Source organism: Chiloscyllium punctatum, chromosome 37, assembly GCF_047496795.1.
Source record: "Chiloscyllium punctatum isolate Juve2018m chromosome 37, sChiPun1.3, whole genome shotgun sequence".
Lineage (NCBI taxonomy): Eukaryota > Metazoa > Chordata > Chondrichthyes > Orectolobiformes > Hemiscylliidae > Chiloscyllium > Chiloscyllium punctatum.
In genome coordinates this window covers 57,613,878-57,635,158 of record NC_092775.1, presented here as the reverse complement: position 1 = coordinate 57,635,158, position 21,281 = coordinate 57,613,878, and the positions used below count along the sequence as shown (strand labels likewise).

At 57.9% G+C, this 21,281-nt stretch overlaps 1 protein-coding gene across 1 annotated transcript in view; it reads right to left on the bottom strand.

The window, feature by feature from the left end:
* The window catches only part of LOC140463202 (uncharacterized), a 26,465-nt gene extending 7,544 nt beyond the window's left edge, over positions 1-18,921 (bottom strand). The window contains 8 exon segments of the mRNA XM_072556995.1: positions 7,725-7,820; positions 8,806-11,337; positions 11,419-11,577; positions 11,827-11,994; positions 13,300-13,389; positions 13,503-13,649; positions 14,456-17,177; positions 18,694-18,921. Coding sequence (XP_072413096.1) covers positions 7,725-7,820; positions 8,806-11,337; positions 11,419-11,577; positions 11,827-11,994; positions 13,300-13,389; positions 13,503-13,649; positions 14,456-17,177; positions 18,694-18,921 — 6,142 coding nt within the window.
* Between the last annotated feature and the right edge of the window lie 2,360 nt (positions 18,922-21,281).

Genomic DNA, 21,281 nt, shown 5'->3' with positions numbered 1-21,281 from the left:
GGGGGAGGAAGTTGGTGGTGAGGTAGTGGAGGGTAAGGGAGTGGAAGGTGAGGGAGTGCAGGATGAGGTAGTGGAGGGTGAGATTATGGAGGGTGAGGTTGTGGAGGGTGAGGGAGTGCCAGGTGAGGTAGTGGAGGGTGAGGTAGTGGAGGGTGAGGTAGTGGAGGGGGTGGTTATGGAGGGTGAGGTAGTGGAGGGGGTGGTAGCTGATAGGATGGTAGTGGAGGAGAAGGTAAAGGAGGGGGGTGGTAGTGGAGGGTGAAGTAGTGGAGGGTGAGGTAGTGGAGGGTGAGGTAGTGAAGGGGATGTTAGTGGAGGCTGAGGAAGAGGAGGGCATGGTAGTGGAGGGGCAGATAGTGGAGGGTGAGGTAGTGGAGAATGAGGAAGTGGAGGGTGAGGTAGTGGATGGGGTGGTAGGAGAGGGTGAGGTAGTGGAGGGTGAGGTAGTGGAGGGTGAGGTTGTGGAATGTGAGGTAGTGCATGGTGAGGTAGTGGAGGGTGTGGTAGTGGAGGGTGAGGTATTGCAGTGTGAGGTTGTGGTGGGGAGGTAGTAGAGGGTGAGGGAGTGGAGGGTGAAGTAGTGCAGGATGAGGTAGTGGAGGGTGAAGTAGTGGAGGGTGAGGTTATAGAGGGTGAGGTAGTGGAGTGTGAGGTAGTGCAGGGTGAGGTAGTGGAGGGTGAGGTAGTGGAGGGTGAGGTAGTGGAGGGTGAGGTAATGCTGGGTGAGGTAGTGGAGGGTGAGGTAGTGGAGGGTGAGGTAGTGGAGGGGGTGGTAGTGGAGGGGAAGATATTGGAGGGTGAGGTGCTTGAGGATGAGATTGTGGAGTTTGAGGTATTGCAGGGTGAGGAAGTGGAGGGTGAGGTCATGGAGGTTGAGGTAGTGGAGGGTGAGGTAGTTGAGGGTGAGATAGTGGAGGGTAAGTGAGTGGAGGGTGAGGTAGTGGAGGGGGTGGTAGTGGAGGGAGTGGTACTGGAGGGGGAGGAAGTTGGTGGTGAGGTAGTGGAGGGTAAGGGAGTGGAAGGTGAGGGAGTGCAGGATGAGGTAGTGGAGGGTGAGATTATGGAGGGTGAGGTTGTGGAGGGTGAGGGAGTGCCAGGTGAGGTAGTGGAGGGTGAGGTAGTGGAGGGTGAGGTAGTGGAGGGGGTGGTTATGGAGGGTGAGGTAGTGGAGGGGGTGGTAGCTGATAGGATGGTAGTGGAGGAGAAGGTAAAGGAGGGGGGTGGTAGTGGAGGGTGAAGTAGTGGAGGGTGAGGTAGTGGAGGGTGAGGTAGTGAAGGGGATGTTAGTGGAGGCTGAGGAAGAGGAGGGCATGGTAGTGGAGGGGCAGATAGTGGAGGGTGAGGTAGTGGAGAATGAGGAAGTGGAGGGTGAGGTAGTGGATGGGGTGGTAGGAGAGGGTGAGGTAGTGGAGGGTGAGGTAGTGGAGGGTGAGGTTGTGGAATGTGAGGTATTGCATGGTGAGGTAGTGGAGGGTGTGGTAGTGGAGGGTGAGGTATTGCAGTGTGAGGTTGTGGTGGGGAGGTAGTAGAGGGTGAGGGAGTGGAGGGTGAAGTAGTGCAGGATGAGGTAGTGGAGGGTGAAGTAGTGGAGGGTGAGGTTATAGAGGGTGAGGTAGTGGAGTGTGAGGTAGTGCAGGGTGAGGTAGTGGAGGGTGAGGTAGTGGAGGGTGAGGTAGTGGAGGGTGAGGTAATGCTGGGTGAGGTAGTGGAGGGTGAGGTAGTGGAGGGTGAGGTAGTGGAGGGGGTGGTAGTGGAGGGGAAGATATTGGAGGGTGAGGTGCTTGAGGATGAGATTGTGGAGTTTGAGGTATTGCAGGGTGAGGAAGTGGAGGGTGAGGTCATGGAGGTTGAGGTAGTGGAGGGTGAGGTAGTTGAGGGTGAGATAGTGGAGGGTAAGTGAGTGGAGAGTGAGGTAGTGGAGGGGGTGGTAGTGGAGGGAGTGGTACTGGAGGGGGAGGAAGTTGGTGGTGAGGTAGTGGAGGGTAAGGGAGTGGAAGGTGAGGGAGTGCAGGATGAGGTAGTGGAGGGTGAGATTATGGAGGGTGAGGTTGTGGAGGGTGAGGGAGTGCCAGGTGAGGTAGTGGAGGGTGAGGTAGTGGAGGGTGAGGTAGTGGAGGGGGTGGTTATGGAGGGTGAGGTAGTGGAGGGGGTGGTAGCTGATAGGATGGTAGTGGAGGAGAAGGTAAAGGAGGGGGGTGGTAGTGGAGGGTGAAGTAGTGGAGGGTGAGGTAGTGGAGGGTGAGGTAGTGAAGGGGATGTTAGTGGAGGCTGAGGAAGAGGAGGGCATGGTAGTGGAGGGGCAGATAGTGGAGGGTGAGGTAGTGGAGAATGAGGAAGTGGAGGGTGAGGTAGTGGATGGGGTGGTAGGAGAGGGTGAGGTAGTGGAGGGTGAGGTAGTGGAGGGTGAGGTTGTGGAATGTGAGGTAGTGCATGGTGAGGTAGTGGAGGGTGTGGTAGTGGAGGGTGAGGTATTGCAGTGTGAGGTTGTGGTGGGGAGGTAGTAGAGGGTGAGGGAGTGGAGGGTGAAGTAGTGCAGGATGAGGTAGTGGAGGGTGAAGTAGTGGAGGGTGAGGTTATAGAGGGTGAGGTAGTGGAGTGTGAGGTAGTGCAGGGTGAGGTAGTGGAGGGTGAGGTAGTGGAGGGTGAGGTAGTGGAGGGTGAGGTAATGCTGGGTGAGGTAGTGGAGGGTGAGGTAGTGGAGGGTGAGGTAGTGGAGGGGGTGGTAGTGGAGGGGAAGATATTGGAGGGTGAGGTGCTTGAGGATGAGATTGTGGAGTTTGAGGTATTGCAGGGTGAGGAAGTGGAGGGTGAGGTCATGGAGGTTGAGGTAGTGGAGGGTGAGGTAGTTGAGGGTGAGATAGTGGAGGGTAAGTGAGTGGAGGGTGAGGTAGTGGAGGGGGTGGTAGTGGAGGGAGTGGTACTGGAGGGGGAGGAAGTTGGTGGTGAGGTAGTGGAGGGTAAGGGAGTGGAAGGTGAGGGAGTGCAGGATGAGGTAGTGGAGGGTGAGATTATGGAGGGTGAGGTTGTGGAGGGTGAGGGAGTGCCAGGTGAGGTAGTGGAGGGTGAGGTAGTGGAGGGTGAGGTAGTGGAGGGGGTGGTTATGGAGGGTGAGGTAGTGGAGGGGGTGGTAGCTGATAGGATGGTAGTGGAGGAGAAGGTAAAGGAGGGGGGTGGTAGTGGAGGGTGAAGTAGTGGAGGGTGAGGTAGTGGAGGGTGAGGTAGTGAAGGGGATGTTAGTGGAGGCTGAGGAAGAGGAGGGCATGGTAGTGGAGGGGCAGATAGTGGAGGGTGAGGTAGTGGAGAATGAGGAAGTGGAGGGTGAGGTAGTGGATGGGGTGGTAGGAGAGGGTGAGGTAGTGGAGGGTGAGGTAGTGGAGGGTGAGGTTGTGGAATGTGAGGTAGTGCATGGTGAGGTAGTGGAGGGTGTGGTAGTGGAGGGTGAGGTATTGCAGTGTGAGGTTGTGGTGGGGAGGTAGTAGAGGGTGAGGGAGTGGAGGGTGAAGTAGTGCAGGATGAGGTAGTGGAGGGTGAAGTAGTGGAGGGTGAGGTTATAGAGGGTGAGGTAGTGGAGTGTGAGATAGCGCAGGGTGAGGTAATTGAGGGTGAGGTAGTGCAGGGTGAGGTGTTGGAGGGTGAGGGAGTGGAGGGTGCGGTAGTGCATGGTGAGGTTGTGGAGGGTGAGGTAGTTGAGGGTGAGGTAATGCTGGGTGAGGAAGTGGAGGGTGAGGTTGTGGAGGGTGAGGTTGTGGAGGGTGAGGTAGTGGAGGGTGAGGGAGCGGAGGGTGCGGTAGTGCATGGTGAGGTTGTGGAGGGGAGTTAGTGGAGGGTGAGGTTGTGGAGGGTGAGGTAGTTGAGGGTGAGGTAATGCTGGGTGAGGTAGTGCATGGTGAGGTTGTGGAGGGGAGGTAGTGGAGGGTGAGGTTGTGGAGGGTGAGGCAGTGCAGGGTGAGGTAGTGGAGGGTGAGGCCGTGGAGGGGAGGTAGTGGAGGGTGAAGTAGAGGAGTGTGAGGTAGTGCAGGGTGAGGTAGTGGAGGGTGAGGTAGTGCATGGTGAGGTAGTGGAGAGTGAGGAAGTGGAGGGGGTTGTAGTGGAGGGGGTGGTAACTGATGGGGTGGTAGTGGAGGAGGAGGTAGTGGAGGGTGAGGTTGTGGAGGGTGAGGTAGTGGAGGGTTATGTAGCGGAGGGTGAGGTAGTGGAGGGTGTGGAAGTGGAGGGGGTGGTAGTGGAGGGTGAGGTAGTGGAGGGTGAGGTAGTGCAGGGGTGAGGTAGTGGAGGGTGAGGTAGTGGAGGGTGTGGAAGTGGAGGGGGTGGTAGTGGAGGGTGAGGTAGTGGAGGGTGAGGTAGTGCAGGGGTGAGGTAGTGGAGGGTGAGGTAGTGGAGGGGGTGGTAGCTGATGGGGTGGTAGTGGAGGAGGAGATAGTAGAGGGGGTGGTAGTGGAGGGGTGAGGTAGTGGAGGGGGATGGTAGTGGAGGGTGAAGTAGTGGAGGGTTAGGTATTGCAGGGTGAGGTAGTGGAGGGGGTGGTAGTGGAGGGGAAGATATTGGAGGGTGAGGTGCTTGAGGATGAGATTGTGGAGTTTGAGGTATTGCAGGGTGAGGAAGTGGAGGGTGAGGTAGTTGAGGGTGAGTTAGTGGAGGGTAAGTGAGTGGAGGGTGTGGTAGTGGAGGGGGTGGTCGTGGAGGGTGAGGGATTGGAGGGGGTGGTAGTGGAGGGAGTGGTACTGGAGGGGGAGGAAGTGGAGGGTGAGGTAGTGAAGGGGGTGGTAGTGGAGTGTGAGGTAGTGGAGGGTGAGGTAGTGGAGGGTTAGGTAGTGGAGGGGGTGGAAGTGGAGGGTGAGGTAGTGAAGGGGGTGGTAGTGGAGTGTGAGGTAGTGGAGGGTGAGGTAGTGGAGGGGGTGGTAGTGGAGTGTGAGGTAGTGGAGGGTGAGGTAGTGAAGGGGGTGGTAGTGGAGGGGGTAGTAATGGAGTATGAGGTAGTGGAGGGTGAGGTAGTGAAGGGGATGTTAGTGGAGGCTGAGGAAGAGGAGGGCATGGTAGTGGAGGGGCAGATAGTGGAGGGTGAGGTAGTGGAGAATGAGGAAGTGGAGGGTGAGGTAGTGGACGGGGTGGTAGGAGAGGGTGAGGTAGTGGAGGGTGAGGTAGTGGAGGGGTGAGGTAGTGGAGGGTGCGGTAGTGCAGTGTGAGGTAGTGGAGGGTGTGGTAGTGGAGGATGCGGTAGTGCAGTGTGAGGTAGTGGAGGGTGTGGTAGTGGAGGATGCGGTAGTGCAGTGTGAGGTAGTGGAGTGTGAGGTAGTGGAGGGTGAGGTAATGCTGGGTGAGGTAGTGGAGGGTGCGGTAGTGGAGGGGGTGGTTGTGGAGGGTGAGGTAGTGGAGGGTGCGGTAGTGGAGGGTGAGGTAGTGGAGGGGGTGGTTGTGGAGGGTGAGGTAGTGGAGGGGTGGTAGTGGAGGGGTGAGGTAGTGGAGGGTGAGGTAGTGGAGAGTGATGTAGTGCAGGGTGAGGTAGTGGAGGGGGTGGTAGCTGATGGGGTGGTAGTGGAGGAGGTGATAGTAGAGGGGGTGGTAGTAGAGGGGTGAGGTAGTGGAGGGGGATGGTAGTGGAGGGTGAAGTAGTGGAGGGTTAGGTATTGCAGGGTGAGTTAGTGGAGGGTAAGTGAGTGGAGGGTGAGGTAGTGGAGGGGGTGGTAGTGGAGGGGGAGGAAGTTGGTGGTGAGGTAGTGGAGGGTAAGGGAGTGGAAGGTGAGGGAGTGCAGGATGAGGTAGTGGAGGGTGAGATTATGGAGGGTGAGGTTGTGGAGGGTGAGGGAGTGCCAGGTGAGGTAGTGGAGGGTGAGGTAGTGGAGGGGGTGGTTATGGAGGGTGAGGTAGTGGAGGGTGAGGTAGTAGAGGGTGAGGTTATGGAGGGTGAGGTAGTGGAGGGTGAGGTAGTGGAGGGTGTGGTAGTGCAGGGTGCAGTAGTGGAGGGGGTGGTAGCTGATCGGGTGGTAGTGGAGGAGGAGGTAGTGGAGGCGGGTGGTAGTGGAGGGGTGAGATAGTGGAGGGTGAGGTAGTGGAGGGGGGTAACTGATGGGGTGGTAGTGGAGGAGAAGGTAGTGGAGGGGGTTGGTAGTGGAGGGTGAAGTAGTGGAGGGTTAGGTAGTGGAGGGGGTGGTAGTGGAGTGTGAGGTAGTGAAGGGGGTGGTAGTGGAGTGTGAGGTAGTGGAGGGTGAGGTAGTGGAGGGAGTGGTAGTGGAGGGGTGGTAGTGGAGTGTGAGGTAGTGGAGGGTGAGGTAGTGAAGGGGGTGGTAGTGGAGGGGGTGGTAGTGGAGGGTGAGCTAGTGGAGGGTGAGGTAGTGGAGGGTGCGGTAGTGGAGGGTGAAGTAGTGGAGTGTGAGGTAGTGCAGTGTGAGGTAGTGGAGGGTGAAGTAGTGGAGGGTGAGGTAGTGGAGGGTGAGGTAGTGCATGGTGAGGTTGTGGAGGGTGTGGTAGTGGAGGGTGCGGTAGTGCAGTGTGAGGTAGTGGAGTGTGAGGTAGTGGAGGGTGAAGTAGTGGAGGATGAGGTAGTGGAGGGTGAGGTAGTGGAGGGTGAGGTAATGGAGGGTCCGGTAGTGGAGGGTGAGGTAATGGAGGGTGCGGTAGTGGAGGGTGTGGTAGTGGAGGGTGAGGTAGTGGAGGGTGAGGTAGTGCAGGATGAGGTAGTGGAGGGTGAGGCTGTGGAGGGGAAGTAGTGGAGGGTGAGATTGTGGACGGTGAGATAGTGGAGGGTAAGGTTGTGGTGGGTGAGGTAGTGAAGGGGGTGGTAGTGGAGTGTGAGGTTGTGGAGGGTGAGGTAGTGTAGGGGGTGGTAGTGGAGTGTGAGGTTGTGGAGGGTGAGGTAGTGAAGGGGTGGTAGTGGAGTGTGAGGTTGTGGTGGGTGAGGTAGTGAAGGGGATGTTAGTGGAGGGTGAGGAAGAGGAGGACATGGTAGTAGAGGGGCTGATAGTGGAGGGTGAGGTAGTGGAGAATGAGGAAGTCGAGGGTGAGGTAGTGGATGGGGTGGTAGTAGAGGGTGAGGTAGTGGAGGGTGAGGTAGTGAAGGGGGTGGTAGTGGAGTGTGAGGTTGTGGAGGGTGAGGTAGTGGAGGGGGTGGTAGTGGAGTGTGAGGTTGTGGAGGGTGAGGTAGTGTAGGGGGTGGTAGTGGAGTGTGAGGTTGTGGAGGGTGAGGTAGTGAAGGGGTGGTAGTGGAGTGTGAGGTAGTGGAGGGTGAGGTAGTGAAGGGGATGTTAGTGGAGGGTGAGGAAGAGGAGGACATGGTAGTAGAGGGGCTGATAGTGGAGGGTGAGGTAGTGGAGAATGAGGAAGTCGAGGGTGAGGTAGTGGATGGGGTGGTAGTAGAGGGTGAGGTAGTGGAGGGTGAGGTAGTGGAGGGGGTGGTAGTGTAGGGTAAGATAGTGGAGGGGTGGTAGCTGGAGGGGGTGGTAGTGGAGGAGGAGGTAGTGGTGGGTGAAGTAGTGGAGGGTGAGGTAGTGCAGGGTGAGGTAGTGGAGGGTGAGGTAGTGGAGGGTGAGGTAATGGAGGGTGCGGTAGTGGAGGGTGAGGTAGTGGAGGGTGCGGTAGTGGAGTGTGCGGCAGTGGAGGTGGTGGTAGTGGAGGGTGAGGTAGTGGAGGGTGAGGTAGTGGAGGGTGCGGTTGTGGAGGGTGCGGTAGTGGAGGGGGTGGTATGGAGGGTGAGGTAGTGCAGGGTGTGGTAGTGGAGGGTGAGGTAGTGCAGGGTGTGGTAGTGGAGTGTGAGGTAGTGGAGGTTGAGGTAGTGGAGGGTGTGGTAGTGGAGGGTGAGGTAGTGGAGGGTGAGGTAGTGGAGTGTGAGGTAGTGCAGAGCTCGGTAGTGGAGGGTGCAGTAGTGGAGGGTGAGGTATGGAGGGTGCAGTAGTGGAGGGTGAGGTAGTGGAGGGTGTGGTAGTGGAGGGTGAGGTAGTGGAGGGTGTGGTAGTGGAGGGTTAGGTAGTGGAGGGTGAGGTAGTGGAGGGTGTGGTAGTGGAGTGTGAGGTAGTGGAGGGTGCGGTAGTGGAGGGTGTGGTAGTGGAGTGTGAGGTAGTGGAGGGTGAAGTAGTGGAGGGTGAGGTAGTGGAGAGTGAGGGAGTGCAGGATGACGTAGTGGAGGGTGAGGTAATGCTGGGTGAGGTAGTGAAGGGGGTGGTAGTGGAGTGTGAGGTTGTGGAGGGTGAGGTAGTGGAGGGGGTGGTAGTGGAGTGTGAGGTTGTGGAGGGTGAGGTAGTGTAGGGGGTGGTAGTGGAGTGTGAGGTTGTGGAGGGTGAGGTAGTGGAGGGGGTGGTAGTGGAGTGTGAGGTTGTGGAGGGTGAGGTAGTGTAGGGGGTGGTAGTGGAGTGTGAGGTAGTGGAGGGTGAGGTAGTGAAGGGGTGGTAGTGGAGTGTGATGTAGTGGAGGGTGAGGTAGTGAAGGGGATGTTAGTGGAGGGTGAGGAAGAGGAGGACATGGTAGTGGAGGGGCTGATAGTGGAGGGTGAGGTAGTGGAGAATGAGGAAGTCGAGGGTGAGGTAGTGGATGGGGTGGTAGTAGAGGGTGAGGTAGTGGAGGGTGAGGTAGTGGAGGGGGTGGTAGTGTAGGGTAAGATAGTGGAGGGGTGGTAGCTGGAGGGGGTGGTAGTGGAGGAGGAGGTAGTGGAGGGTGAAGTAGTGGAGGGTGAGATAGTGGAGGGTGCGGTAGTGGAGGGTGTGGTAGTGGAGTGTGAGGTAGTGGAGGGTGAAGTAGTGAAGGGTGAGGTAGTGGAGAGTGAGGGAGTGCAGGATGACGTAGTGGAGGGTGAGGTAATGCAGGGTGCGGTAGTGGAGTGTGTGGTAGTGGAGGGTGAGGTAGTGGAGGGTGAGGTAGTGGAGGGTGTGGTAGTGGAGGGTGTGGTAGTGGAGGGTGCGGTAGTGGAGGGTGTGGTAGTGGAGGGTGAGGTAGTGGAGGGTGAGGTAGTGGAGGGTGAGGTAGTGGAGGGTGCTATAGTGGAGGGTGCGGTAGTGGAGGGTGAGGTAGTGGAGGGTGCGGTAGTGGAGTGTGTGGTAGTGGAGGGTGCTGTAGTGGAGGGTGCGGTAGTGGAGGGTGTGGTAGTGCAGAGTGTGGTAGTGGAGGGTGCGGTAGTGCAGAGTGTGGTAGTGGAGGGTGCGGTAGTGGAGTGTGTGGTAGTGGAGGGTGCGGTAGTGGAGGGTGCGGTAGTGCAGGGTGTGGTAGTGGAGGGTGCGGTAGTGGAGGGTGCTGTAGTGGAGGGTGTGGTAGTGGAGGGTGTGGTAGTGGAGGGTGCGGTAGTGGAGGGTGCGGTAGTGCAGAGTGTGGTAGTGGAGGGTGCGGTAGTGGAGTGTGTGGTAGTGGAGGGTGCGGTAGTGGAGGGTGCGGTAGTGCAGGGTGTGGTAGTGGAGGGTGCGGTAGTGGAGGGTGCTGTAGTGGAGGGTGTGGTAGTGGAGGGTGTGGTAGTGGAGGGTGCTGTAGTGGAGGGTGCGGTAGTGGAATGTGTGGTAGTGGAGTGTGTGGTAGTGGAGGGTGCTGTAGTGGAGGGTGTGGTAGTGGAGGGTGAGGTAGTGGAGGGTGAGGTAGTGGAGGGGGTGGTAGTGGAGGGTGCGGTAGTGGAGGGTGTGGTAGTGGAGGGTGCGGTAGTGGAGTGTGTGGTAGTGGAGGGTGCGGTAGTGGATGGTGCGGTAGTGCAGGGTGTGGTAGTGGAGGGTGTGGTAGTGGAGGGTGTGGTAGTGGAGGGTGCTGTAGTGGAGGTTGCGGTAGTGCAGGGTGCGGTAGTGGAGGGTGTGGTAGTGGAGGGTGTGGTAGTGCAGGTTGCGGTAGTGGAGGGTGTGGTAGTGGAGAGTGTGGTAGTGGAGGGTGTGGTAGTGCAGGGTGCGGTAGTGGAGGGTGCGGTACTGGAGGGTGCGGTAGTGGAGGGTGTGGTAGTGGAGGGTGTGGTAGTGGAGGGTGCGGTAGTGGAGGGTGTGGTAGTGGAGGGTGAGGTAGTGGAGGGTGCGGTAGTGGAGGGTGTGGTACTGGAGGGTGTGGTAGTGGAGGGTGCGGTAGTGGAGGGTGTGGTAGTGGAGGGTGAGGTAGTGGAGGGTGCGGTAGTGGAGGGTGTGGTAGTGGAGGGTGTGGTAGTGGAGGGTGCGGTAGTGGAGGGTGTAGTAGTGGAGGGTGAGGTAGTGGAGGGTGCGGTAGTGGAGGGTGCGGTAGTGGAGGGTGTGGTACTGGAGGGTGTGGTAGTGGAGGGTGCGGTAGTGGAGGGTGCGGTAGTGGAGGGTGAGGTAGTGGAGGGTGTGGTAGTGGAGGGTGTGGTATTGCAGAGTGCGGTAGTGGAGGGTGTGGTAGTGGAGGGTGCGGTAGTGGAGGGTGTGGTAGTGGAGTGTGAGGTAGTGGAGGGTGAGGTAGTGGAGGGTGTGGTAGTGGAGGGTGTGGTAGTGGAGGGTGCGGTAGTGGAGTGTGAGGTAGTGGAGGGTGTGGTAGTGGAGGGTGTGGTAGTGGAGGGTGCGGTAGTGGAGGGTGAGGTAGTGGAGTGTGAGGTAGTGGAGGGTGTGGTAGTGGAGGGTGTGGTAGTGGAGGGTGAGGTAGTGGAGTGTGAGGTAGTGGAGGGTGTGGTAGTGGAGGGTGTGGTAGTGGAGGGTGAGGTAGTGGAGTGTGTGGTAGTGGAGGGTGTGGTAGTGGAGGGTGAGGTAGTGGAGGGTGTGGTAGTGGAGGGTGCGGTAGTGGAGGGTGAGGTAGTGGAGGGTGTGGTAGTGGAGGGTGAGGTAGTGGAGGGTGTGATAGTGGAGGGTGCGGTAGTGGAGGGTGTGATAGTGGAGGGTGTGATAGTGGAGGGTGCGGTAATGGAGGGTGTGATAGTGGAGGGTGTGGTAGTGGAGGGTGTGGTAGTGGAGGGTGAGGTAGTGGAGGGTGTGGTAGTGGAGGGTGTGATAGTGGAGGGTGAGGTAGTGGAGGGTGTGGTAGTGGAGGGTGTGATAGTGGAGGGTGCGGTAGTGGAGGGTGTGATAGTGGAGGGTGTGGTAGTGGAGGGTGTGGTAGTGGAGGGTGCGGTAGTGGAGGGTGCGGTAGTGGAGGGTGAGGTAGTGGAGGGTGCGGTAGTGGAGGGTGAGGTAGTGGAGGGTGTGGTAGTGGAGGGTGTGATAGTGGAGTGTGCGGTAGTGGAGGGTGTGATAGTGGAGGGTGTGGTAGTGGAGGGTGTGGTAGTGGAGGGTGCGGTAGTGGAGGGTGTGGTAGTGGAGGGTTAGGTATTGCAGGGTGAGTTAGTGGAGGGTAAGTGAGTGGAGGGTGAGGTAGTGGAGGGGGTGGTAGTGGAGGGGGAGGAAGTTGGTGGTGAGGTAGTGGAGGGTAAGGGAGTGGAAGGTGAGGGAGTGCAGGATGAGGTAGTGGAGGGTGAGATTATGGAGGGTGAGGTTGTGGAGGGTGAGGGAGTGCCAGGTGAGGTAGTGGAGGGTGAGGTAGTGAAGGGGGTGGTTATGGAGGGTGAGGTAGTGGAGGGTGAGGTAGTAGAGGGTGAGGTTATGGAGGGTGAGGTAGTGGAGGGTGAGGTAGTGGAGGGTGTGGTAGTGCAGGGTGCAGTAGTGGAGGGGGTGGTAGCTGATCGGGTGGTAGTGGAGGAGGAGGTAGTGGAGGCGGGTGGTAGTGGAGGGGTGAGATAGTGGAGGGTGAGGTAGTGGAGGGGGGTAACTGATGGGGTGGTAGTGGAGGAGAAGGTAGTGGAGGGGGTTGGTAGTGGAGGGTGAAGTAGTGGAGGGTTAGGTAGTGGAGGGGGTGGTAGTGGAGTGTGAGGTAGTGAAGGGGGTGGTAGTGGAGTGTGAGGTAGTGGAGGGTGAGGTAGTGGAGGGAGTGGTAGTGGAGGGGTGGTAGTGGAGTGTGAGGTAGTGGAGGGTGAGGTAGTGAAGGGGGTGGTAGTGGAGGGGGTGGTAGTGGAGGGTGAGGTAGTGGAGGGTGAGGTAGTGGAGGGTGCGGTAGTGGAGGGTGAAGTAGTGGAGTGTGAGGTAGTGGAGGGTGAGGTAGTGCATGGTGAGGTTGTGGAGGGTGTGGTAGTGGAGGGTGCGGTAGTGCAGTGTGAGGTAGTGGAGTGTGAGGTAGTGGAGGGTGAAGTAGTGGAGGGTGAGGTAGTGGAGGGTGAGGTAGTGCATGGTGAGGTTGTGGAGGGTGTGGTAGTGGAGGGTGCGGTAGTGCAGTGTGAGGTAGTGGAGTGTGAGGTAGTGGAGGGTGAAGTAGTGGAGGATGAGGTAGTGGAGGGTGAGGTAGTGGAGGGTGAGGTAATGGAGGGTCCGGTAGTGGAGGGTGAGGTAATGGAGGGTGCGGTAGTGGAGGGTGTGGTAGTGGAGGGTGAGGTAGTGGAGGGTGAGGTAGTGCAGGATGAGGTAGTGGAGGGTGAGGCTGTGGAGGGGAAGTAGTGGAGGGTGAGATTGTGGACGGTGAGATAGTGGAGGGTAAGGTTGTGGTGGGTGAGGTAGTGAAGGGGGTGGTAGTGGAGTGTGAGGTTGTGGAGGGTGAGGTAGTGTAGGGGGTGGTAGTGGAGTGTGAGGTTGTGGTGGGTGAGGTAGTGAAGGGGATGTTAGTGGAGGGTGAGGAAGAGGAGGACATGGTAGTAGAGGGGCTGATAGTGGAGGGTGAGGTAGTGGAGAATGAGGAAGTCGAGGGTGAGGTAGTGGATGGGGTGGTAGTAGAGGGTGAGGTAGTGGAGGGTGAGGTAGTGAAGGGGGTGGTAGTGGAGTGTGAGGTTGTGGAGGGTGAGGTAGTGGAGGGGGTGGTAGTGGAGTGTGAGGTTGTGGAGGGTGAGGTAGTGTAGGGGGTGGTAGTGGAGTGTGAGGTTGTGGAGGGTGAGGTAGTGAAGGGGTGGTAGTGGAGTGTGAGGTAGTGGAGGGTGAGGTAGTGAAGGGGATGTTAGTGGAGGGTGAGGAAGAGGAGGACATGGTAGTAGAGGGGCTGATAGTGGAGGGTGAGGTAGTGGAGAATGAGGAAGTCGAGGGTGAGGTAGTGGATGGGGTGGTAGTAGAGGGTGAGGTAGTGGAGGGTGAGGTAGTGGAGGGGGTGGTAGTGTAGGGTAAGATAGTGGAGGGGTGGTAGCTGGAGGGGGTGGTAGTGGAGGAGGAGGTAGTGGTGGGTGAAGTAGTGGAGGGTGAGGTAGTGCAGGGTGAGGTAGTGGAGGGTGAGGTAGTGGAGGGTGAGGTAATGGAGGGTGCGGTAGTGGAGGGTGAGGTAGTGGAGGGTGCGGTAGTGGAGTGTGCGGCAGTGGAGGTGGTGGTAGTGGAGGGTGAGGTAGTGGAGGGTGAGGTAGTGGAGGGTGCGGTTGTGGAGGGTGCGGTAGTGGAGGGGGTGGTATGGAGGGTGAGGTAGTGCAGGGTGTGGTAGTGGAGGGTGAGGTAGTGCAGGGTGTGGTAGTGGAGTGTGAGGTAGTGGAGGTTGAGGTAGTGGAGGGTGTGGTAGTGGAGGGTGAGGTAGTGGAGGGTGAGGTAGTGGAGTGTGAGGTAGTGCAGAGCTCGGTAGTGGAGGGTGCAGTAGTGGAGGGTGAGGTATGGAGGGTGCAGTAGTGGAGGGTGAGGTAGTGGAGGGTGTGGTAGTGGAGGGTGAGGTAGTGGAGGGTGTGGTAGTGGAGGGTTAGGTAGTGGAGGGTGAGGTAGTGGAGGGTGTGGTAGTGGAGTGTGAGGTAGTGGAGGGTGCGGTAGTGGAGGGTGTGGTAGTGGAGTGTGAGGTAGTGGAGGGTGAAGTAGTGGAGGGTGAGGTAGTGGAGAGTGAGGGAGTGCAGGATGACGTAGTGGAGGGTGAGGTAATGCTGGGTGAGGTAGTGAAGGGGGTGGTAGTGGAGTGTGAGGTTGTGGAGGGTGAGGTAGTGAAGGGGGTGGTAGTGGAGTGTGAGGTTGTGGAGGGTGAGGTAGTGGAGGGGGTGGTAGTGGAGTGTGAGGTTGTGGAGGGTGAGGTAGTGTAGGGGGTGGTAGTGGAGTGTGAGGTTGTGGAGGGTGAGGTAGTGGAGGGGGTGGTAGTGGAGTGTGAGGTTGTGGAGGGTGAGGTAGTGTAGGGGGTGGTAGTGGAGTGTGAGGTAGTGGAGGGTGAGGTAGTGAAGGGGTGGTAGTGGAGTGTGATGTAGTGGAGGGTGAGGTAGTGAAGGGGATGTTAGTGGAGGGTGAGGAAGAGGAGGACATGGTAGTGGAGGGGCTGATAGTGGAGGGTGAGGTAGTGGAGAATGAGGAAGTCGAGGGTGAGGTAGTGGATGGGGTGGTAGTAGAGGGTGAGGTAGTGGAGGGTGAGGTAGTGGAGGGGGTGGTAGTGTAGGGTAAGATAGTGGAGGGGTGGTAGCTGGAGGGGGTGGTAGTGGAGGAGGAGGTAGTGGAGGGTGAAGTAGTGGAGGGTGAGATAGTGGAGGGTGCGGTAGTGGAGGGTGTGGTAGTGGAGTGTGAGGTAGTGGAGGGTGAAGTAGTGAAGGGTGAGGTAGTGGAGAGTGAGGGAGTGCAGGATGACGTAGTGGAGGGTGAGGTAATGCAGGGTGCGGTAGTGGAGTGTGTGGTAGTGGAGGGTGAGGTAGTGGAGGGTGAGGTAGTGGAGGGTGTGGTAGTGGAGGGTGCGGTAGTGGAGGGTGTGGTAGTGGAGGGTGAGGTAGTGGAGGGTGAGGTAGTGGAGGGTGAGGTAGTGGAGGGTGCGGTAGTGGAGGGTGAGGTAGTGGAGGGTGCGGTAGTGGAGTGTGTGGTAGTGGAGGGTGCTGTAGTGGAGGGTGCGGTAGTGGAGGGTGTGGTAGTGGAGGGTGCGGTAGTGGAGGGTGTGGTAGTGGAGGGTGCGGTAGTGGAGGGTGCGGTAGTGCAGAGTGTGGTAGTGGAGGGTGCGGTAGTGGAGTGTGTGGTAGTGGAGGGTGCGGTAGTGGAGGGTGCGGTAGTGCAGGGTGTGGTAGTGGAGGGTGCGGTAGTGGAGGGTGCTGTAGTGGAGGGTGTGGTAGTGGAGGGTGTGGTAGTGGAGGGTGCTGTAGTGGAGGGTGCGGTAGTGGAATGTGTGGTAGTGGAGTGTGTGGTAGTGGAGGGTGCTGTAGTGGAGGGTGTGGTAGTGGAGGGTGAGGTAGTGGAGGGTGAGGTAGTGGAGGGGGTGGTAGTGGAGGGTGCGGTAGTGGAGGGTGTGGTAGTGGAGGGTGCGGTAGTGGAGTGTGTGGTAGTGGAGGGTGCGGTAGTGGATGGTGCGGTAGTGCAGGGTGTGGTAGTGGAGGGTGTGGTAGTGGAGGGTGTGGTAGTGGAGGGTGCTGTAGTGGAGGTTGCGGTAGTGCAGGGTGCGGTAGTGGAGGGTGTGGTAGTGGAGGGTGTGGTAGTGCAGGTTGCGGTAGTGGAGGGTGTGGTAGTGGAGGGTGTGGTAGTGGAGGGTGTGGTAGTGCAGGGTGCGGTAGTGGAGGGTGCGGTACTGGAGGGTGCGGTACTGGAGGGTGTGGTAGTGGAGGGTGCGGTAGTGGAGGGTGTGGTAGTGGAGGGTGTGGTAGTGGAGGGTGCGGTAGTGGAGGGTGTGGTAGTGGAGGGTGAGGTAGTGGAGGGTGCGGTAGTGGAGGGTGTGGTACTGGAGGGTGTGGTAGTGGAGGGTGCGGTAGTGGAGGGTGTGGTAGTGGAGGGTGAGGTAGTGGAGGGTGCGGTAGTGGAGGGTGTGGTAGTGGAGGGTGTGGTAGTGGAGGGTGCGGTAGTGGAGGGTGTAGTAGTGGAGGGTGCGGTAGTGGAGGGTGCGGTAGTGGAGGGTGCGGTAGTGGAGGGTGTGGTACTGGAGGGTGTGGTAGTGGAGGGTGCGGTAGTGGAGGGTGCGGTAGTGGAGGGTGAGGTAGTGGAGGGTGTGGTAGTGGAGGGTGTGGTATTGCAGAGTGCGGTAGTGGAGGGTGTGGTAGTGGAGGGTGCGGTAGTGGAGGGTGTGGTAGTGGAGTGTGAGGTAGTGGAGGGTGAGGTAGTGGAGGGTGTGGTAGTGGAGGGTGTGGTAGTGGAGGGTGCGGTAGTGGAGTGTGAGGTAGTGGAGGGTGTGGTAGTGGAGGGTGTGGTAGTGGAGGGTGCGGTAGTGGAGGGTGAGATAGTGGAGTGTGAGGTAGTGGAGGGTGTGGTAGTGGAGGGTGTGGTAGTGGAGGGTGAGGTAGTGGAGTGTGAGGTAGTGGAGGGTGTGGTAGTGGAGGGTGTGGTAGTGGAGGGTGAGGTAGTGGAGGGTGCGGTAGTGGAGGGTGCGGTAGTGGAGGGTGTGGTACTGGAGGGTGTGGTAGTGGAGGGTGCGGTAGTGGAGGGTGCGGTAGTGGAGGGTGAGGTAGTGGAGGGTGTGGTAGTGGAGGGTGTGGTATTGCAGAGTGCGGTAGTGGAGGGTGTGGTAGTGGAGGGTGCGGTAGTGGAGGGTGTGGTAGTGGAGTGTGAGGTAGTGGAGGGTGAGGTAGTGGAGGGTGTGGTAGTGGAGGGTGTGGTAGTGGAGGGTGCGGTAGTGGAGTGTGAGGTAGTGGAGGGTGTGGTAGTGGAGGGTGTGGTAGTGGAGGGTGCGGTAGTGGAGGGTGAGGTAGTGGAGTGTGAGGTAGTGGAGGGTGTGGTAGTGGAGGGTGTGGTAGTGGAGGGTGAGGTAGTGGAGTGTGAGGTAGTGGAGGGTGTGGTAGTGGAGGGTGTGGTAGTGGAGGGTGAGGTAGTGGAGTGTGTGGTAGTGGAGGGTGTGGTAGTGGAGGGTGAGGTAGTGGAGGGTGTGGTAGTGGAGGGTGCGGTAGTGGAGGGTGAGGTAGTGGAGGGTGTGGTAGTGGAGGGTGAGGTAGTGGAGGGTGTGATAGTGGAGGGTGCGGTAGTGGAGGGTGTGATAGTGGAGGGTGTGATAGTGGAGGGTGCGGTAATGGAGGGTGTGATAGTGGAGGGTGTGGTAGTGGAGGGTGTGGTAGTGGAGGGTGAGGTAGTGGAGGGTGTGGTAGTGGAGGGTGTGATAGTGGAGGGTGAGGTAGTGGAGGGTGTGGTAGTGGAGGGTGTGATAGTGGAGGGTGCGGTAGTGGAGGGTGTGATAGTGGAGGGTGTGGTAGTGGAGGGTGTGGTAGTGGAGGGTGCGGTAGTGGAGGGTGCGGTAGTGGAGGGTGAGGTAGTGGAGGGTGCGGTAGTGGAGGGTGAGGTAGTGGAGGGTGTGGTAGTGGAGGGTGTGATAGTGGAGTGTGCGGTAGTGGAGGGTGTGATAGTGGAGGGTGTGGTAGTGGAGGGTGCGGTAGTGGAGGGTGCGGTAGTGGAGGGTGCGGTAGTGGAGGGTGAGGTAGTGGAGGGTGTGGTAGTGGAGGGTGTGGTAGTGGAGGGTGTGGTAGTGGAGGGTGAGGTAGTGGAGGGTGCGGTAGTGCAGGGTGAGGTAGTGGAGGGTGCGGTAGTGGAGGGTGAGGTAGTGGAGGGTGTTGTAGTGGAGGGTGCGGTAGTGGAGGGTGCGGTAGTGGAGGGTGCAGTAGTGGAGGGTGCGGTGAGTGGAGGGTGCGGTAGTGGAGGGTGAGGTAGTGGAGGGTGTGGTAGTGGAGGGTGCGTTAGTGGAGGGTGTGGTACTGGAGGGTGCGGTAGTGGAGGGTGAGGTAGTGGAGGGTGAGGTAGTGGAGTGTGAGGTAGTGGAGGGTGTGATAGTGGAGGGTGTGGTCGTGGAGGGTGTGGTAGTGGAGGGTGCGGTAGTGGAGGGTGCGGTAGTGGAGGGTGAGGTAGTGGAGGGTGCGGTAGTGGAGGGTGCGGTAGTGGAGGGTGAGGTAGTGGAGGGTGAGGTAGTGGAGGGTGCGGTAGTGGAGGGTGTGGTAGTGGAGGGTGTGATAGTGGAGGGTGTGGTCGTGGAGGGTGTGGTAGTGGAGGGTGAGGTAGTGGAGGGTGTGATAGTGGAGGGTGAGGTAGTGGAGGGTGAGGTAGTGGAGGGTGTGATAGTGGAGGGTGAGGTAGTGGAGGGTGAGGTAGTGGAGGGTGAGGTAGTGGAGGGTGTGATAGTGGAGGGTGAGGTAGTGGAGGGTGAGGTAGTGGAGTGTGAGGTAGTGGAGGGTGTGATAGTGGAGGGTGTGGTCGTGGAGGGTGTGGTAGTGGAGGGTGAGGTAGTGGAGGGTGTGGTAGTGGAGGGTGAGGTAGTGGAGGGTGCGGTAGTGGAGGGTGCGGTAGTGGAGGGTGTGGTACTGGAGGGTGCGGTAGTGGAGGGTGAGGTAGTGGAGGGTGAGGTAGTGGAGTGTGAGGTAGTGGAGGGTGTGATAGTGGAGGGTGTGGTCGTGGAGGGTGTGGTAGTGGAGGGTGAGGTAGTGGAGGGTGCGGTAGTGGAGGGTGCGGTAGTGGAGGGTGAGGTAGTGGAGGGTGAGGTAGTGGAGGGTGCGGTAGTGGAGGGTGTGGTAGTGGAGGGTGCGGTAGTGGAGGGTGTGGTCGTGGAGGGTGAGGTAGTGGAGGGTGCGGTAGTGGAGGGTGCGGTAGTGGAGGGTGAGGTAGTGGAGGGTGTGATAGTGGAGGGTGCGGTAGTGGAGGGTGCGGTAGTGGAGGGTGCGGTGAGTGGAGGGTGCGGTAGTGGAGGGTGATGTAGTGGAGGGTGTGGTAGTGGAGGGTGTGGTAGTGGAGGGTGCGGTAGTGGAGGGTGCGGTAGTGGAGGGTGAGGTAGTGGAGGGTGCGGTAGTGGAGGGTGGGTTGTATCATCGGGCCTATCCTCCCAGGCTGTGCTCTGGGCCTGTGTGTGTTGTCCAAAGGTAGCTCCAGTTGAGCAGATTGTGAGGAGGGCCCCATGAGTGAGTTGATATTGAAGGCCTGTCACTGTCTGCAGCCTCTCCCTGGAGGTACACACGCTCACTCATACACTCGTACACTTGTACACTCGCACACTCGTACACTCGTACACTTGTACACTCGTACACTCGTACACTCGTACACTCGCACACTCGTACACTCGCACACTCGCACACTCGCACACACGTACACTTATACACTCGTACACTCGCACACTCGTACACTCGTACACTCGTACACTCGCACACTCGCACACACGTACACTTATACACTCGTACACTCGCACACTCGCACACATGTACACTCGCACACTCGCACACTTATACACTCGTACACTCGCACACTCGCACACACGTACACTCGCACACTCGCACACTTATACACTCGTACACTCGCACACTCGCACACTTATACACTCGTACACTCGTACACTCGCACACACGTACACTTATACACTCGTACACTCGCACACTCGCACACTTATACACTCGTACACTCGTACACTCGCACACTCGCACACACGTACACTTATACACTCGTACACTCGTACACTCGCACACTCGCACACACGTACACTTATACACTCGTACACTCGCACACTCGCACACTTATACACTCGTACACTCGCACAATCGCACACACGTACACTCGCACACTTATACACTCGTACACTCGCACACTCGCACACTCGTACACTCGTACACTCGCACACTCGCACACTTATACACTCGTACATTCGCACACTCGCACACACGTACACTCGCACACTCGCACACACGTACACTCGCACACTCGCACACTTATACACTCGTACACTCGCACACTCGTACACTCGTACACTCACACACTCGCACACTTATACACTCGTACACTCGCACACTTATACACTCGCACACTCGTACACTCGTACACTCATACACTCGTACACTCGCACACTCGTACACTCATACACTCGTACACTCGCACACTTGTACACTCGTACACTCGCACACTCGCACACACGTACACTCGCACACTCGCACACTTATACACTCGTACACTCGCACACTCGCACACTTATACACTCATACACTCGTACACTCGCACACACGTACACTTATACACTCGTACACTCGCACACTCGCACACTTATACACTCGTACACTCGTACACTCGCACACTCGCACACACGTACACTTATACACTCGTACACTCACACACTTATACACTCGTACACTCGCACACTCGCACACACGTACACTCGCACACTCGCACACTTATACACTCGTACACTCGCACACTCGCACACTCGTACACTCGTACACTCGCACACTCGCACACACGTACACTTATACACTCGTACACTCGCACACTCGCACACTTATACACTCGTACACTCGCACACTCGCACACACGTACACTCGCACACTCGCACACTTATACACTCGTACACTCGCACACTCGTACACTCGTACACTCACACACTCGCACACTTATACACTCGTACACTCGCACACTTATACACTCGTACACTCGTACACTCACACACTTATACACTCGCACACTCGTACACTCGTACACTCATACACTCGTACACTCGCACACTTGTACACTCGTACACTCGTACACTCGCACACTTATACACTCGCACACTCGTACACTCGTACACTCATACACTCGTACACTCGCACACTCGTACACTCATACACTCGTACACTCGCACACTCGTACACTCATACACTCGTACACTCGCACACTTGTACACTCGTACACTCGCACACTCGTACACTCGCACACTCGTACACTCATACACTCGTACACTCGCACACTTGTACACTCGTACACTCGCACACTCGCACACTTATACACTCGCACACTCGTACACTCGTACACTCGCACACTCGTACACTCATACACTCGTACACTCGCACACTCGTACACTCGTACACTCGTACACTTGCACACTTGTACACTCGTACACTCGTACACTCGCACACTTATACACTCGTACACTCGTACACTCGTACACTCGCACACTTGTACACTCGTACACTCATACACTCGTACACTCATACACTTATACACTCGTACACTCGCACACTCGCACACTCGTACACTCGTACACTCGCACACTTATACACTCGTACACTCGCACACTCGTACACTCGCACACTTGTACACTCGTACACTCATACACTCGTACACTCGTACACTTATACACTCGTACACTCGCACACTCGCACACTCGTGCACTCGTACACTCGTACACTCGCACACTTATACACTCGTACACTCGCACACTCGTACACTCGCACACTCGTACACTCGTACACTCTTACACTCGTACACTCGCACACACGTACACTCGTACACTCGCACACTCGTACACTCGTACACTCGTACACACGTACACTTATACACTCGTACACTCGCACACTCGTACACTCATACACTCGTACACTCGTACACTCGCACACTCGTACACTCGTACACTCATACACTCGTACACTCGTACACTCGTACACTTATACACTCGTACACTCGTACACTCGTACACTCGCACACACGTACACTCGTACACTCGCACACTCGTACACTCGTACACTCGCACACACGTACACTTATACACTCGTACACTCGCACACTTGTACACTCGTACACTCATACACTCGTACACTC